Source organism: Elephantulus edwardii, unplaced genomic scaffold (genome assembly GCF_000299155.1).
Source record: "Elephantulus edwardii isolate Elephantulus edwardi_28Jun2011 unplaced genomic scaffold, EleEdw1.0 scaffold00017, whole genome shotgun sequence".
Classification (NCBI taxonomy): Eukaryota; Metazoa; Chordata; class Mammalia; order Macroscelidea; family Macroscelididae; genus Elephantulus; species Elephantulus edwardii.
This window is the reverse complement of record NW_006399767.1, coordinates 21,468,015-21,483,346: the sequence shown is the minus strand read 5'-3', so window position 1 is coordinate 21,483,346 and position 15,332 is coordinate 21,468,015. Positions and strand designations below refer to the sequence as shown.

At 37.8% G+C, this 15,332-nt stretch overlaps 1 protein-coding gene across 2 annotated transcripts in view; it reads right to left on the bottom strand.

Annotated features, from left to right (window-relative positions):
• BTBD9 (BTB (POZ) domain containing 9) overlaps positions 1-15,332 on the bottom strand; it is a 553,349-nt gene that overhangs the window by 312,312 nt on the left and 225,705 nt on the right. Inside the window, exon 9 of one of the 2 annotated variants that reach the window (XM_006882021.1) lies at positions 8,214-8,225. The exons of the other annotated variant lie outside the window; for it this stretch is intronic. Coding sequence (XP_006882083.1) covers positions 8,214-8,225 — 12 coding nt within the window. The remainder of the gene's footprint in view (positions 1-8,213; positions 8,226-15,332) is intronic. 2 annotated transcript variants of the gene reach the window in all.

The following is a 15,332-nucleotide window of genomic DNA, read 5'->3' as shown; positions in this document are numbered from 1 at the left end:
ACTAGTGGCTCCTTGGGAGAAAGATGAGTAATCTCTTCCCGTGTGATTTACAGCCTCTGAAACTCAATGGAGGGTCAGCTATGAGTCAGTCCCAACTTGTGAACAATGGGAAGGAGGAGAAGAATATGGAAAGGAACTAACATTTCTGCTAACAGCCAGTGTCAACTTGGTAGCTACACAAGAAATCTTAAAAGTGAATGCAGCCTTCCGATGAGAAGACCTGGAGGCAGAATCTCTCAGCTAAGTAGCTTAGGGATTCTTAATGCACAGATATTTTAAGATAATAAATGCTTGTTACTGTTGTAAGCTATTACATTTGGGGTGATGTGTTAAGCAGCAACAGGGAGGGTGGAGGCTGTAGGAGGCAGCTGAGAAAAAAGCTGAAGAGGTAGGCCGGGTCAGATCCACTAAAACTTTGAACAAAAGGGACTTCATCCTCAGAATAATGGGAAGCCACTGGAGATTTGGAAAAAAATTAATGATAAAATCATATTTGTCTTTTAAAAATATCTGGGTATATTCCGGCAATGGGTTTGGGAGACAAAACCTGCGTCAAAAGGCTCAGTCAGTATATTAGATCCAAGCCCAGTGAGTCTCTAAGATTTTGTGATTCTTCCAACTTTCCCTTTAACCCCTGCTGAGTCACCCTTCTACTTGTGGCCTTGTATAAAATGTATACTGCTTTCTCTAAAAGGATTAGAGGAAGTACAGAGGAGTTAGCACCCCACTGGGGTGAACCCTGATCAATGGGAAAGGAAGATGGATGAGAGGACGCGTGTCTGCGGAATAACCTGCTGCGTGTCTTTGCCGTGGTGGCCAGTAAAGTAATGTGTAACATTTTTTTCTTGTCTGACTTCCCTTTATCCTTTACCCTCAGTTTCTATTTAGAAGTAAAAACGGTAAATTAAAGTTAAAATATGCTGTTAAGTGTAAAATAAACAGCGAATTTTGAAAAGTTAGTGTTTAAAAAAGAATTTTATGTATATTCTTAATATTCAATGTTGTAGATATACGTGTTTAAATAAAAGATATTAAAATTAACTTTACTTATTTCTTTAAAACAGTCAATAAAATATTTTAAATAAATATTTCTATTGGAAGTATTATTCTAGAGGGCATAGACTGATATAAAGGAGAGGTCGGGTTGGAAGAGTAGTTGAAGGTAAACAACTATCAAAGCTTAAGTTACTGGGTAAAGAGCAAAAAGAAAATGGAGGAATTAAAAAATGGTGCTCAACTTTCTTAATGAGGCGATTGGGTCATATTCACCAAGAACACAGGAAAACAAGGGCAGGACTGGTTAGGATGAGGTATTTTATTGTAAATTCAAAGTGATTATGTGGCATGCAAGTGAAGCTAATCATTCACATTTTCCGGGTGTTAGCTGGACAGAGCTCTGGGCAGGAGATGAGCTCAGGTATTGAGCAATGCTACAAAAGTACAGAGAATATGCAAAGAATCAGGGGACACAAGTAAACACCTATATTCACAGTATCATTTTAGACTGTGATCTTCAAAATACAAATGGGGAAAAAGATTAAAAGATAATGATTGCTAGAATAGGGCTAGGTGGCTACCTAAGCCAAAGGATGGCTACTTAAGCAATGATGGCAGGAAGGGAATTTGTGCGGCATAGAAAGGAGAGGAAGGACATGGTACAAAGAGTAGCATCACGTGCACAGAGAGAATTGTAAAATAGTCTCGCAAAGTCCAGGGAAAAGGCAGGAGCCTTTTAGAATACAAAGTATAAGGGAAAAAACAGTAAAAACTTAGTAGGCACAGAGTGCACTGATCATGAAGGACTTTGTATTTTAAGCTAAGAACTCAGACTTTATACCCTACGGAAAGAAGCACCCTGCAGAGTTTTAAGTGCAAGGATGATGCGATTTCATTTAATCTTGACAATTGCCTTTGAGGTACATGTTCCTAACCCCAAGGAGCTCCTACCCACCTGGACATGACATATCATGGGGTTCCACGGAGCAAAACATAAGAACTGCTGAACAAGGTAACTTCTGTAAGCGTTACACAGTCTATGACTAGCAGATTGGTGAGAAAAACATAAAAATGCATTTTAACAGAGGTTTTTGTTGTTGCTGTTTTACAATAAAACACGAAAAACCCACATACACCCAAAAAAGCTGCAAAAAGCCCCAAACTGTACTTTCATTTCACAAGTCTCTCTCTATCCTCTTCCTTCTCACCTCCCCCAACGTTTACTCGCTAACCATCAGAAAATTATATGCATGGTAAACCTGACAGAAATCTGAGGCTACAATGAGGAACTAATATGTTTACTTTATAGCAGCACATATTTTCATGCAATATCACGATAAGGGGGGGGGGACCCAAACCAAACCATTCTTAAGAGTTGCCACCAAAAAACTCAAAGTATAAAGAGACAATACAATCACAGCAATGGCCCTTTGACCATTTTTTTATCCACCTGCTGTTTAATTTTTAGTGACTCCACTGTTCATTTGCTCAGAGCAAGGCACATCAAATAGTTCAAAATCAGAAACGATGTGCATCAGGGATGTATCCTTTCTCCATACCTTTTCAATCTAGATGCTAAATGGATCACTGGGAAATTGAACCTTACAAAGAAGAGTGTAGTATAGTACCATGATTGGAGGAAGACTCATAAACAATATGCTTATGTAGATGACACAATTCTGCTTGCTGAAAGTTTGGAGGATTTGAAATGCTTGCCACAGAAGGTCCAGGACTACAGCCTTCAATATGAGTTACATTTCAACATCAAGAAAATAAAAATCCACACAACCAAGGCAATGAGCAACAGGATAGATGGAGAAATGACTGAAGTTCTCAGCAATTTCATTTACTTGGATCCACAATCAATACCCTTGGAACCAGCAGTTAGGAAATCAAAAGATGTGTTCCACTGGGGAAATCTGCTATTAGTGACCTCTCTAGAGTTCTAAAAACCCATCCAGATGGCAGTCTAGAGAGATTAAAGTGGACCTGATCTAAGCCATGGTCTTCACAATTGCTTGCAATGTATCTGAAAGCTGGAAAATAACAGCTTCAGTTTGCTTGGCTCTACAATCAACACTTTTGGTACCAGTAGCCAGGAAATGAAAAGACAAATTTAATTGGGAAAATCTGCTATCAGAGACCTCTCCAAAGTACTGAAGAACTATGATGTCAGTCTGGAGCCTAAGGTACGCCTGATACAGGCCATGGTCTTTGCAATTACTTGCTATGCATCAGAGAGCTGGACAATGACTAGGGATGACAGAAGGAGAATTGATGCCTTTGAGCTGTGATCTGGAGAAGAGTACAGAATATATCATGGACTCCTAGGAGAACAGACAAGTTCACCCTGTAGAGCGTGAATCCAGGCTGCTCCTTGGAGACAAGGATTCTGAAGCTTCATCTGACATACTTTGGATATGTTGCAAGGTAGGATCAGTCCTTGGAGAGGGATGTCATGCTTGGGAGGGTGGAGGGACAGTGCAGGAGAGGAAGACCCTTGATGAGATGTATGGATTCAGTGACTGGTGTAACAGGGGTAGGTGTATCAGAGACAATAAGACTGGCACAGGATAGGGCAGGGTTTAAGGCTGTTATACATAGGATCTCTGTGAGTCACAGGTGACTAGACGGCACATAAAAACAACATATACAAATGTTCCTCACAACTGTCTCTTTCAACAGACAGTAAATATGTCTATTTTATTTACCACTATGAAAGAGTAAATACTTTAATTTATACATTAACTAATTAATAATAACAGAATGAGAATCAGGCTGGCTGCATTATCATCTTAAAATCCCAGGGACCAGCATCCCTCTATTGCCCCAAATGAGTCCATCATCTTCTCCCACCTAACTAATCTACCTTCGACATCATTTATTTAATCATTAGAGCCAAAACCTTCAGACATCTTTCATTCCTTTTTCTTTTTCATGCCTCATAGATAACTGCTTTCTTGATTCTAGGTTCAAAATGTCTCTCAAAGCCATTCCCTTATCTCACCCTTTCTACTGCTTGAGGGAGTCCCTTGCCTCCAGGCTCTATTATGGCTCATGCACTCTTTGCTGAAAGATCTTATTGAAATTATAATTTCCCAAAGAAGGGAGTCTCACTAGGGTACAGAATTGAAATCATCAACTTGGGTAGGAGCCTAGAATTAGAGACCTGGAAAATATTTCACTGTTACTTAATCTATTTCCTGGCTTCCAAGTTAGCTATCAGGACTCATTCCAAAAAGATCAAAAATGGTAAAGAGCAGGGGCCTTGGGACATAAGACCTGGGTTCAAGTTCCAACTCTGCCATTTACTAATTAACAACAGGATTACAAATATTCTTCATTGTAAAATAGAGTTGAGCATTAAATGAGAATAATTCAATGTAACATCCATACCTTAATTTGTGACATATAAATGCCAGCTATACATATTCTCTTCTTTAAAAGAATCACCCCTTAAACACCTAGCATCAATATATTTATCATCAATATTTAGCACCAATATATATAAAATTTTAAAAAATAAGATAGTTTCAAAACAATCCTATTTACAACAACACCAAAAAAATGTTTTAAAAGTCAATGAATAAAAGCACAGAATTTTCATACAGAAAACTACAAAATACTGCTGAAAGTAAGAAGAACTGAATAAAGGGAAAGGCATCCTGTGTTTATAAACTGGGAAAAAATTAATATTGTTATGATAATGTGAGGTAAAACACTTAATTTTACCCCATATATGGAGGTCTTTGTCTTTGGCTTCACAGAAATAAACCTTGGAGCTACTGGATTGCCTTGGTGTTTTACTTCCAGGCCACAATGAGACTGTGTGTTGGGGGGGGTGGAGCTTACTAAATCAGAAAAGATTCACCAGAGAGGGCAATATTAGGCTAAGAAATTATGATTTACCCTTATAGGCAGGATGGCTGATAAAACACCTGGACAGGATATCCTGACTCAGTGAGCTTCGTGGTTGAGAACATTTGCTCTCAGGAGAGAAACATGTCCCTTGGAACAAAGAAACTTCACACTGAGAATTCTTCTGAAGCTCACCCTATCCTTTTTAGCTTTAACAAATCTGTGCCATCAAGCTGGTTCCAACTCGTGATAGCCATATGTAAAACAGAACAAAACCCTGCCTAGTCCTATGCTTTCCTCATCACCTCTGCTATACTAAAGCCTACTCTAGCAGTCATTGTGTCCGTTCGTCTCCATGTGCAATGGTATTCACTCGTTGCTGCCCTGTCAGAACCAACTCATAGCTGCCCTTCCACGGTTTTCAGAAGCTGTGACTTGCACAAGAAGAGAGTGACCATCTATGTCCCATGGAGTTGACCTGCACTGACAGAGAGATACATTCTTTGGGTTAGCTGCACAACTTGCTACAGACTACACCACTAGAGCACCCAGAGGAATGATATGTTGTTATGTACTACTGAGTCTGAACTAACACACAGCAGACCCTCCGGCAGGTTTTTAGAGGCAGTAGATTGCTCAGAAGGCAACTGTCCATCTTTCTCCTGAAGAGCTGCTTCTAGATTGGGTTGGCAGCACAACTCTTTACCAAAAAGCCACTGGAGCTCCTTGGGGAATAGTAGTGTGTTGTATTAGTGAATTAACTGACCAGAAGCAGAAGTAGGGGCCAGTAGTAAGGGTCAGAAAGTAAGGGAGTCCTAAGCAGGTGGCACTCTGAAGAGCTATGGGAAACCAACCATGAATCTGTGACCACCATGTTAGAAGATCTGGATGTTATCTGGTCCCCTTAAACTTGCAGCTGGTGTCTGTCTATTTTACAGTTTGAAGGATGGTGTTCTTCACACTTGTGAGCTTGGACCTAGCTCCAGTGGCCAGGGTCAAAGAGATAACACTGTAAGGGTGACTGTAAAGAAGACAGAGAAGTGGGAATGCAAGCACTAGACAATTTCCAGATGTGTCCACTTACATCAGCAGAGGAGAACTTTGTAACACTTGCCTGAGAAAGGCAAGTTAAGAGGCTGAGAAGTTGAGGGGAAGAAACCTGCCTCTGGACATGGCTGAGAAGATGTCTTGATTAAAGACGTATATCCTGAATCATTTCTGATTCTGAACTTTCATTATAAAGCCCCATAATGAGAGAGTATAGGTTTGTGAGTTCTGCGTCACCATTTCAACTAATTATTGAGCCTAGGAGAAAAGACTTGAGTGCCATGAGAGAGTAAGGTGGTGTCAGAACTGGCAAAAGAGGTGAAGTGTGTAGGCATGTCTGACTTCACAGAGGTCAGTTTAGGGCTGTTGATGCTGATGTTGATCCATTTCCATGAAATCAAAGGAGGTCAGACAATGATGTATGCATGTCATAATAGCCTTAAGAATATATCCAAGACCACCCACTGAACTGTAATTTCAAAATGATTAATTTTCATTGTGACTTATACATCAATTTTTTCAAATATCAAAAGTAGCTCACATAAGCCCATTCTTTAAAAGTAACACTAGCTCCTTTTCTTTTCTCAGCATACTTAGCAAGTTGTCTTTATTTACCATAGGGAAATTTTGTGAGTCTTTTTAATATTTTAAGTAGGCTCACTTGAATAAATTGAGTATGTCAAGAAACAGGATAAACAAATATTCATCCTACCCAGCACAGTTCCAAAACGGAGGATATATTTATTACTGATAGCACAGCTAGGACAATGGATAAATAATTTGACATTTAAAGACTGGAAGCTTCAACCCAAAGCAAGTCAGTTTTAAAAAAGAAAACCCCCAAACTGCTAAACCCACGTCCCTGAGCCAGCAGACATATATGGGACCTCATTCTTCCAAAAACCAAATTCCAAACAAATCACAAGATGCAGAAGAAGGCAGAACTCAAACAAGCCAAAGTATTTCTAGTTGTTACCAGCAGATCAAGGAAAACACACAGATGTGTTTCATTCTGGGTTTGTTAGGAGCAAAGTGGCCCTGCTCAGCAAAGTAGGAGGTAAAAGAGGACTATTTAACTCCAGGTAAAGTCACAACTCAGGTCCAGAATAGTCACTGCTCCCAATACTTTGTACCACAATTAATTCTCTCAGAAAACAGATAAATTCAGACACTGCTTAAAATTAGGGTCCTAGACCTCTTCATTTCAGTGTTTTTAAAGGCACACTGGGAAGCAGCGGGAGCAGGAAATATTGCAATAATCACTGAGGCTTTTAGTGCGGATTGTCAATCGTTACAAAGTGATCCTTGTCAGAGGTATACCTCTAAACAATCAGAAGGAATCAAAGTCACAATGTGAGAGCTTCAGGAACAAACACAAAAATTGCCTGATGGTTGTAGCTCTGACTTCTGCAATTCTACAAATGCACTGTGATCACTGGCTTCTGTCCAGGGTGCTAAAGAGAAAGTGTGTCTGAGGAAGGCACTGGCCCCTCACAGCTGACCTGGGCAGGCCTGTCACTACACGTGTATCACCGCTTTGAACCTTTTTAAGAAAACAGATGCCCTATAACTGAAGGTAATTTGGAAATTGGCACAACAGTTAAAAAAAATAAATCCAATTGGACAGTCACTGTAGTGCTCCTGCCAACTTCTAGTTTCTTGCCATAGAGAGTAATGATTCCTGTCAGTCACTTAGAGAAAGAATAGCTTCTAGAAAAACCAAATAGCCATGACCTATAAACAGCAGCACTGGAACAGCACATAAACTTACAATAAAGCCGTAAGTCAGAAAAATCAGATTCAAATTCAGAAACTTAATCTCTACTTCAACATTAAAGCTATAATGAGAAATGAACTCCACCAGAAACATACATTAATCATTCTTTTGGCTCTGTTGTAAAAAAACCCCAAACACCAAAAACAGTTAGTGTTACATTTATCAGTACAAATGACACAATGTTTAGTGACTGTATCTTAAAATTATTTTATCCATATTTGCTCTATGGCTTCTAAAAACGGAATACCTTCAAATAAACAGAAGCCAGTGCAATCAGGAAAAGGATCCATAAAGTCTATTTTGAGATTTCAAATCAATCACAAACATGAACTTAAAGATGCTGAACAATTCTGCACTTAGCAAAATTCTGCCTATCAAGAATGTGCAATAGTTAAAAACAAATTTTTTAAAAAGTTTCTGGGAAAGTAAGATTGAGAAAATGAAGTGAAGGGGGAAGTGGTAAGTCTGAGTATTTAAAAACTAAGTATCAGTAAGAAGCATACTAGAGGGCTATAGGAACAGCAGAGAAAACTACCTACACAAGGGCCTCCAAACTCAGAACAAGAGCTTAGCCCTAACAAATGTTCATAGGTCTTTCCTAGGTGAGGTGCAAGAGAAGATAAGGAGAAACCCCTTTATAACTGTGGGAGGGGGATCTAACATCATCTTATAAATCAGCTGCCCTCCACAGCTTCAGAATCTTAGGAAAGAATGAGGAACACAGCACAAGCCATAGGCAGAATTCTCTGCCAAGTTGTAAGTACTGTTGAGATTTTGATCTACAGCATAAAAAGCTATTTGAAAAAAAAAAAAAAAACCACCCCAAACTCCAAATTCTACTATCAGCAAATTTAAGCAAACCCCAAATCATACTGTATGGGAATATACATACATTACCATTTCATTAAATTTCTTGTCACATTTGGCACTTAGAAAGATATGTTAGATTAGGAAATTAAATTTTCTCAAAGTAAGGATTTAGTATTTCCAATTCCAGATAATTCAGTGGTAGTAAGTAATTCGAGAAAATTATTTTCTGATACCTCTAGCCCCTTAAAATAGTGTCATATGATGGGTGATCTCAAGAAGAATAACATCAAAGGAAATGAATGTTTCTCTGTACAATACACCATCTGAAATCAATGATCACCCAGAGGTGGGGCAGGTGTCTTCACTACTGTGCACAAGGAAGCTAAGTGACCAGTCTGAACAGGATTTACACAGACAGGATGTGGCAGAGCAGGTGTGAAACTGAAGTCTTCACAATCCAGTTTCCTTGTTCTGCTTCTACTCCCTCACTGCCTTTTGCAAATAAATGCACAAACATAATAAGGAGGGCAGAGATGGGCGTGAACAAAGAAAGAGCAAAATAAAAATCTGTGTTGCAGCTGAACATTTCTCAGACCAATTTTCATTTTATTTTTCTCCAGATCTGGAAAAGCATTTGATGACCACATTTTAACTTTTAAAAGTATATTTTCATTTTGAATCCAACTTGCAATACATCTGTTGATCAGATAATAAAATGAAATTGCCAGAGATTAAGCAATGAGTTGTTTTCAGTAAATTTGAACATTTGTTCCCAGTCCAATTCAAATGGTGGCTTTCACAATTAGCTCAAATTGAAATGCCATTTCAAAGCAATAATTCAGGAAGTTCTTTTGGTGGAAGATCGATTTTGAATTCTGGTTTTTGGAAATGTTATGTTTAAGAATATAACATTGATTTTTAGGTGTGTTTACCCTTGTGAATGATGGGCTTATGCATATGACAGTGCCCGAATCCAGACAGAGACCTAACCAGCCAAACTCTGTCAGGTGCATGTGCAGCCTCCCCTAGTGTAGTCTGGATGGAGACACGAAGAATACTAGGCATGCCTTGATAGGTATTTATTCAGTATGTCAGACATCAGTTCTAACATAAATAAAGAAGAGGTACGTGATTCATAAAATAGTTCAAGGTTAAATACAGGGAAATAGTCATAATAAAGTTAAGTTTTAAAAGCTGTTTCCAACAAAAAGCAAAATAAATTTTTAATTTTCCAGTATATTTCCTACAATGTTTTCTCATGTTGATGAGTATAAAGATGATCTGTAGCAAACTCTGATAGAAACTTGCAACTACCTAAATTGTACTTAATTGGAAGATTAACAAAATCCATGATGCTTCTCTATCCATCAACATGGACTCAAGAACCCTTGCACTGAAAGACTTTATTAGTAGGTGCTTTAAAAAAATAAAATAAAGCAAACTTCTCCTGTCATTTAGTGGATAATGAATCCCCTCTGAAAAGGGGGGCAACAATACAGTTAATATATAACTTAAAAGTAAACTTTTCATGTGTTCTTGCCTGAAGAACATGATTTAAAATCATCAGACTTCAAGCAGTGAATATACTTCTTTGTGGTGGCCCTATGAGATGGGACTAGTAGCTAACTTCTGTCACTGCCATCTGAGAATCTTTCTCTCTTCAAGCTGTCCCTGATATGGCACTGAAAGTTTACCTGAAAGTTGTAAAAAGGTCTGATTGACACTGCAATATTCCATTTCTTTCTTCAACATTAAAAAATGTCCTCATATTCTCTCATCCCCTTTAATGCCCCTAAGTCTCACTCTAAGGGTTAAAGTTAAAAGTATTGGAGGTTGAAGAATACAAAGCTTTTTGTATTATGAACCACTTTTTGTAATATGAACCACTGTGCACAAACAAAACCTATATCTAGACCAAAAGGCTGCTGTGTAAACAGAGCAAAGTAACACTGCACAGCTTAAAATCAAGAAAGGTGTATATCTGGGCTATATCCTTTCTCTGTACCTGTTTAATCAGTTTGCTAGGCAAATTATTTAAGAAGCTGGACTTTATAAAGAGGAATGTGGCATCAGAAACAGAGGAAGACTCATCAACAACCTGTGTTATGCATATGACACAACCTTGCTTGCTTGAAATGAAGATTTATTTGCTGCATCAGAGAGTTGGACAATGACTAGGGAGGACAGAAGGAGAGTGGATGCTTTTGAGCTGTGGTGCTGGAGAAGGGCACTGAATGTACCATGGACTGCCAGGAAAACAAACAGATTCATCTTGGAGAGGATTAAACCAAGCTACTCCTTGGAGGCAAGGATTCTGGGGCTTCGTCTGACATACTTTGGACATGTTGCCAGGAGGGACGGGTCCTTGGATAGGGACATCATGCTTGGGAGGGTGGAGGGACAGCGCAGGAGGGGAAGACCCTCTATGAGATGGATCGATTCAGTGACTGGGGTAATCGGGATGGGTGTGTCAGAGGCAGTGCAGTTGGCGCAGGATAGAGCAGGGTTTAGGGCTGTTGTGCATAGGGTCGCTATGAGTCGGAAACGACTCGACGGCACATAACAACAACAACAACATCGCCTTCAATATGGATTACATCTTAACATCAAGAAAACAAAAATCCTCATCAATAGGTCAATGATAACAGATGGAGAAAAGTCTGAAGCTATCAATGATTTACTCTTGCTTGGATCCACAATCAACACAGTTGGTACCAGCAAGAAATCACAAGACAAGCTGCACTGGGAAAATGTGCTGGCAAAGACCTCTCAAAAATGTGAAGCAGCAGTGGTATTAACTTAAATACTAAAATGCACCTGATTCAAGCCATGGTCTTTTTAATTATTTGCTATGCATCTGAAAGTTGGACTATAAATAAGGATGACAGAAGAATCGAGTTTGAGCTGTGGTGCTGAAGAAGAGTACTGAACATCCCACTGACTGCCAAAAGAACAAATTAATATGTATTAGAGAAAGTACAACAAAGGTGCTCCTTAGAGTCAAGAATGAGAAAATTCTTGTCTCACATACTTTGGGAATATAGTTAGGAGGGGCAAATCCTTAGAAAAGAACATCATGCTTGGAACAGTGGAGGGTCAGCCAAAGTGAGGAAGACTCTCAGGGAGGTGGAATGACAATGTAACAATGGGCTCAAATACATGAGATAGTTAGGATGGCAGAGGATGAAGTTCAGATCTGTTGTTCTCAGGGTTACTATGAGTTGGACTTGGTGACAGCTAACAACAATATTACAGAAAACAAAATACACAAATAGTTATCCAATAGAGGAATGGCTGGTGAACTTGAATTTCAAAGCAGAAGACCAGGCAAAAGAGAGTAGACAACAATTTTGCCCTTTTAATTTTCAAACCTATAAAATACTTTGAAAAATATAAAAAAATAGATGTGTTCTAAACAATCACTTACTCTTCTGATTAATGATTTCTTAAAATAGTTCTCTCTTAAAAAGTAAGGCATAGTTCAAAATAAGACATCAAATCAGATCCTTATATTGAATTAATTACTCAGTTCTGAAACTAAATTTCCACATTTTGTAAGGTATAGAACAACCTGAGGTTTTTTTAAATGTTTAAGTTTGGCTACTTCTTTTGCTCTAAGGAATTGATGTTTTAAACAATATCAAGTATTTTCATTTGCATATTTGTATAGTTGATAAAAGTTTAAAACATTTTATTAGAACTAAAACTAAAAAGTTCAATGAATCAATATCTGAATTTGAAATCCTTTGAATTTCATGAAACTGAAGAATTGTGCTGTACAATATTTAAAAACATACAGCTCTAAAATGCTATTTTTAAAATTAATGATAAAACATGAAATTGTTGGTTGGTTATGTATCAATTATGAGCCAAACATCTTCCATGAGGAACTTCTTTAGTGTATGATTTAATTAAAGATGTTTAATGAGCTAAAGGAACATTGTTATTTCCTAAAATCATATATTAATAGTAAATAAATTATGAGTATCTTTCCAATTTAGGAACAACTTGGACAACTCTTGTTCTTAGTATGTGCCATCAAGTTACCTGCAACCCATTGTGACTTACTTGCTCTTTAATGTTATGTAAATTTGCTCTCACTTTGAAATTACTTAATCAACTTCTGTTGCTGTGGTTATGTACTACAGAGCTGGAATCAAGCCATAGCTGACCCTCTGGCAGGTTTTCAGAGGCAGTTAATTGCATGGGAGGAGATTGCTCATCCCTCTCCTGCAGAGCAGCTGGAAGCCTTGAACCCTATGCTTTTCAGATTATAGTGTAGCTTCTTGCAACTAGGCCACCAGAGCTCCTTACAACAAATTCTTCATCACAACCATCTTCTTTCACTTGTTGCATATGCAGCTTTTAAATCACTGAAAAGGTTTCCAGCTTTCTCTTGCATCAAAGGCTAATAAGTACCTGCTCTGACTTGCAAATTCAACAAAAAGACACATTGAAGAATAGATGTTTGAATCTGGGAACTGCCTATTATTTATTAAAATGATTCCCAGTATGTCTCTCATGTTTAATCTCTCTGTCTTCCATGACCTCCTGACCCACATTCTGAACTTACTAACTCTTCAGACTCAACCTGGCCCAAACAATGGTACAACATGCATAAGAATGAAGCAGTATGTTGAAATAGACCTGAATAATGAGAAAGACATATGTGAGGAGGAAGATTCAACACCATTCAGTATCACTTTTCTGCCCTCCTTTGCAAGGTGATTGCAAAGGTCTTATTAGTTGGGAACTCAAGCAAGCACATCTAGGAGAACCCTGATAAAGGAGAAACTCTCCAACTAAAAAATTCAAGTAGCAGAATCAAAGGCATAGGAAAACAGAATCTACAATAGAAGCAACATCTCAAATTAGGATTAAAAAATAGAAATGTTTTAATAAGTGATGGTGGTGAACAGGATAATCTTATGGAAAAAGTAAAACCAGGTTCATTCCTCGCACATATATAAAGGTGAATTTCAAATGAATCAAATATTTAAATGTAAAAATACCTAGAGGAAGAAAAGCAAACAACGGAGAAAAACGATGTTCCTCTACATTTTAGAAGTGGAAAAATTTTCTCTAGTGGCTCAAAACTCAAAAACACTAGTAAAGCTGAATACATTTAAAAAAATGGGGAAAACCAACTAAACAAAACCAAATTACCTAGAAGCAAAGCAAGAATATAAGTAACAAATTGAGAAAAGTAACCCACAACTTCTACCACATACTGAACTTAATCCCTGGTATATAAAAAATAAAGAGAAAAACACTACAACTTGTATTTTTTTTAAAAAACCAAACAAAAAAGAATTACCAGGTATACTGAAAAAATGACCAATTTCCCTCTTGATAAAGTACTCAGTGCTATCCAGAAGGTACCCACTCATAGAGACCCTCCATTAGGTTTCTGAAGTCGGAAATCTTTCTTCCATGGAATTCTGGTGGATTTGAACTGCCAACCTTTAGATTAACAACTTGCTATATTACACACTATGCCAACAGGGCTTAATACCTAACACGTCTGAGAAAGTTTTAAAAATATACTGTTCACAAGATAGTGGGGAAAGCAAGGTTTCTCATAAACAGTGTTTAGTAAGGCTATATTTTAAAAATTCCATAACTGAAAATTGTATAACCTACATCAACAATTCCCAGCATACAGTTGTGTAGAATGGGTCTGTACAACACCTGGGATGACCTTCAACAGGACTATCAAGAGGTGTCCACTGGAATGTCCAATTAGTGTGTGGCTCTGCTATAAACTCCCTAACCTTAAGAACTAATTTCTGTCTAATAAAATCTTATTTTTATTTAAATTAAGTTCCTTCCTTTCTTCTCTCCTCTTCTATATTCTTTTTTCCCCTTTTCATTTTCTTAACTAATATTTCTCTTAAAAAAAGCACTCTTTCCCAAAGTTAAACCCCTCTGGGATCATGACTTTGAATAGGAATGGCAGCTTAAAATGCCCAAGTGGGTGGCATGGGAGGAAGACTGGGGCATACTGGAGAACATAAGCTAGTAACTCCTTGTAGCACGGGGCAATGTGGATCTGCTGTTGACAATGTTTCTTATTTTTCAAGAGCAGCTGGTGATTTGGATTTGTATGTGAATTTTCTCAGTTTTTTTAAGAATTGGCATGCAATTTAGAGTTCCTCACACTGTACAGGCCAAACAAAAATGCCACTGTTTAGACCTCCAGTTTGCAAGCTTTATTTTAAGTATATTCTCAGGGGCTTGTTTTTTTAACCAATTACTCACTGAGTTGTTCTTCTTTAGACAGGCCAATTATGTTTCAATATATAGAAGTCTGGAATGAGCATAATTCTCTAAGAATGTGATGTGGGCAGGTGCATAGTATGATACTACAGACATACATGTTATTTTTCTGTATAAGCATTCTAGAATCTCATTCCCTAAAAAGAGATAAAAAAACAAAACACAGTGATGCCCCATCCTATACTGTAAACTGTTCATGATTACACAGTTACTTACTCCTACTCCCTGAGGAATATTCACATTAGAAGTCAGGTCCTATGATGCCCAGGTCAATCTGTCTGTCCCAACAACTTATTGTGTTATTTATAAGAGTCTTGTCCAAATAAAATATGAATATTCAATAAAATAGAAATAATAAGAGCATTTATCTGATGGGATTGTTGTGAAGATTACATTTGATGCAAGTAAAGTGTTTACAAAATGCCTGGCACATAGATAGCAACTGCCAAATATAATATTACTGTACTGCAGCTACTACACAGCTATTAAAAAAAAATTACAGTGGCCCTAATTTAATTTAAAAAAAAAAAAAAAAGATCAAATCCAGACACAAAATGCATTCTAA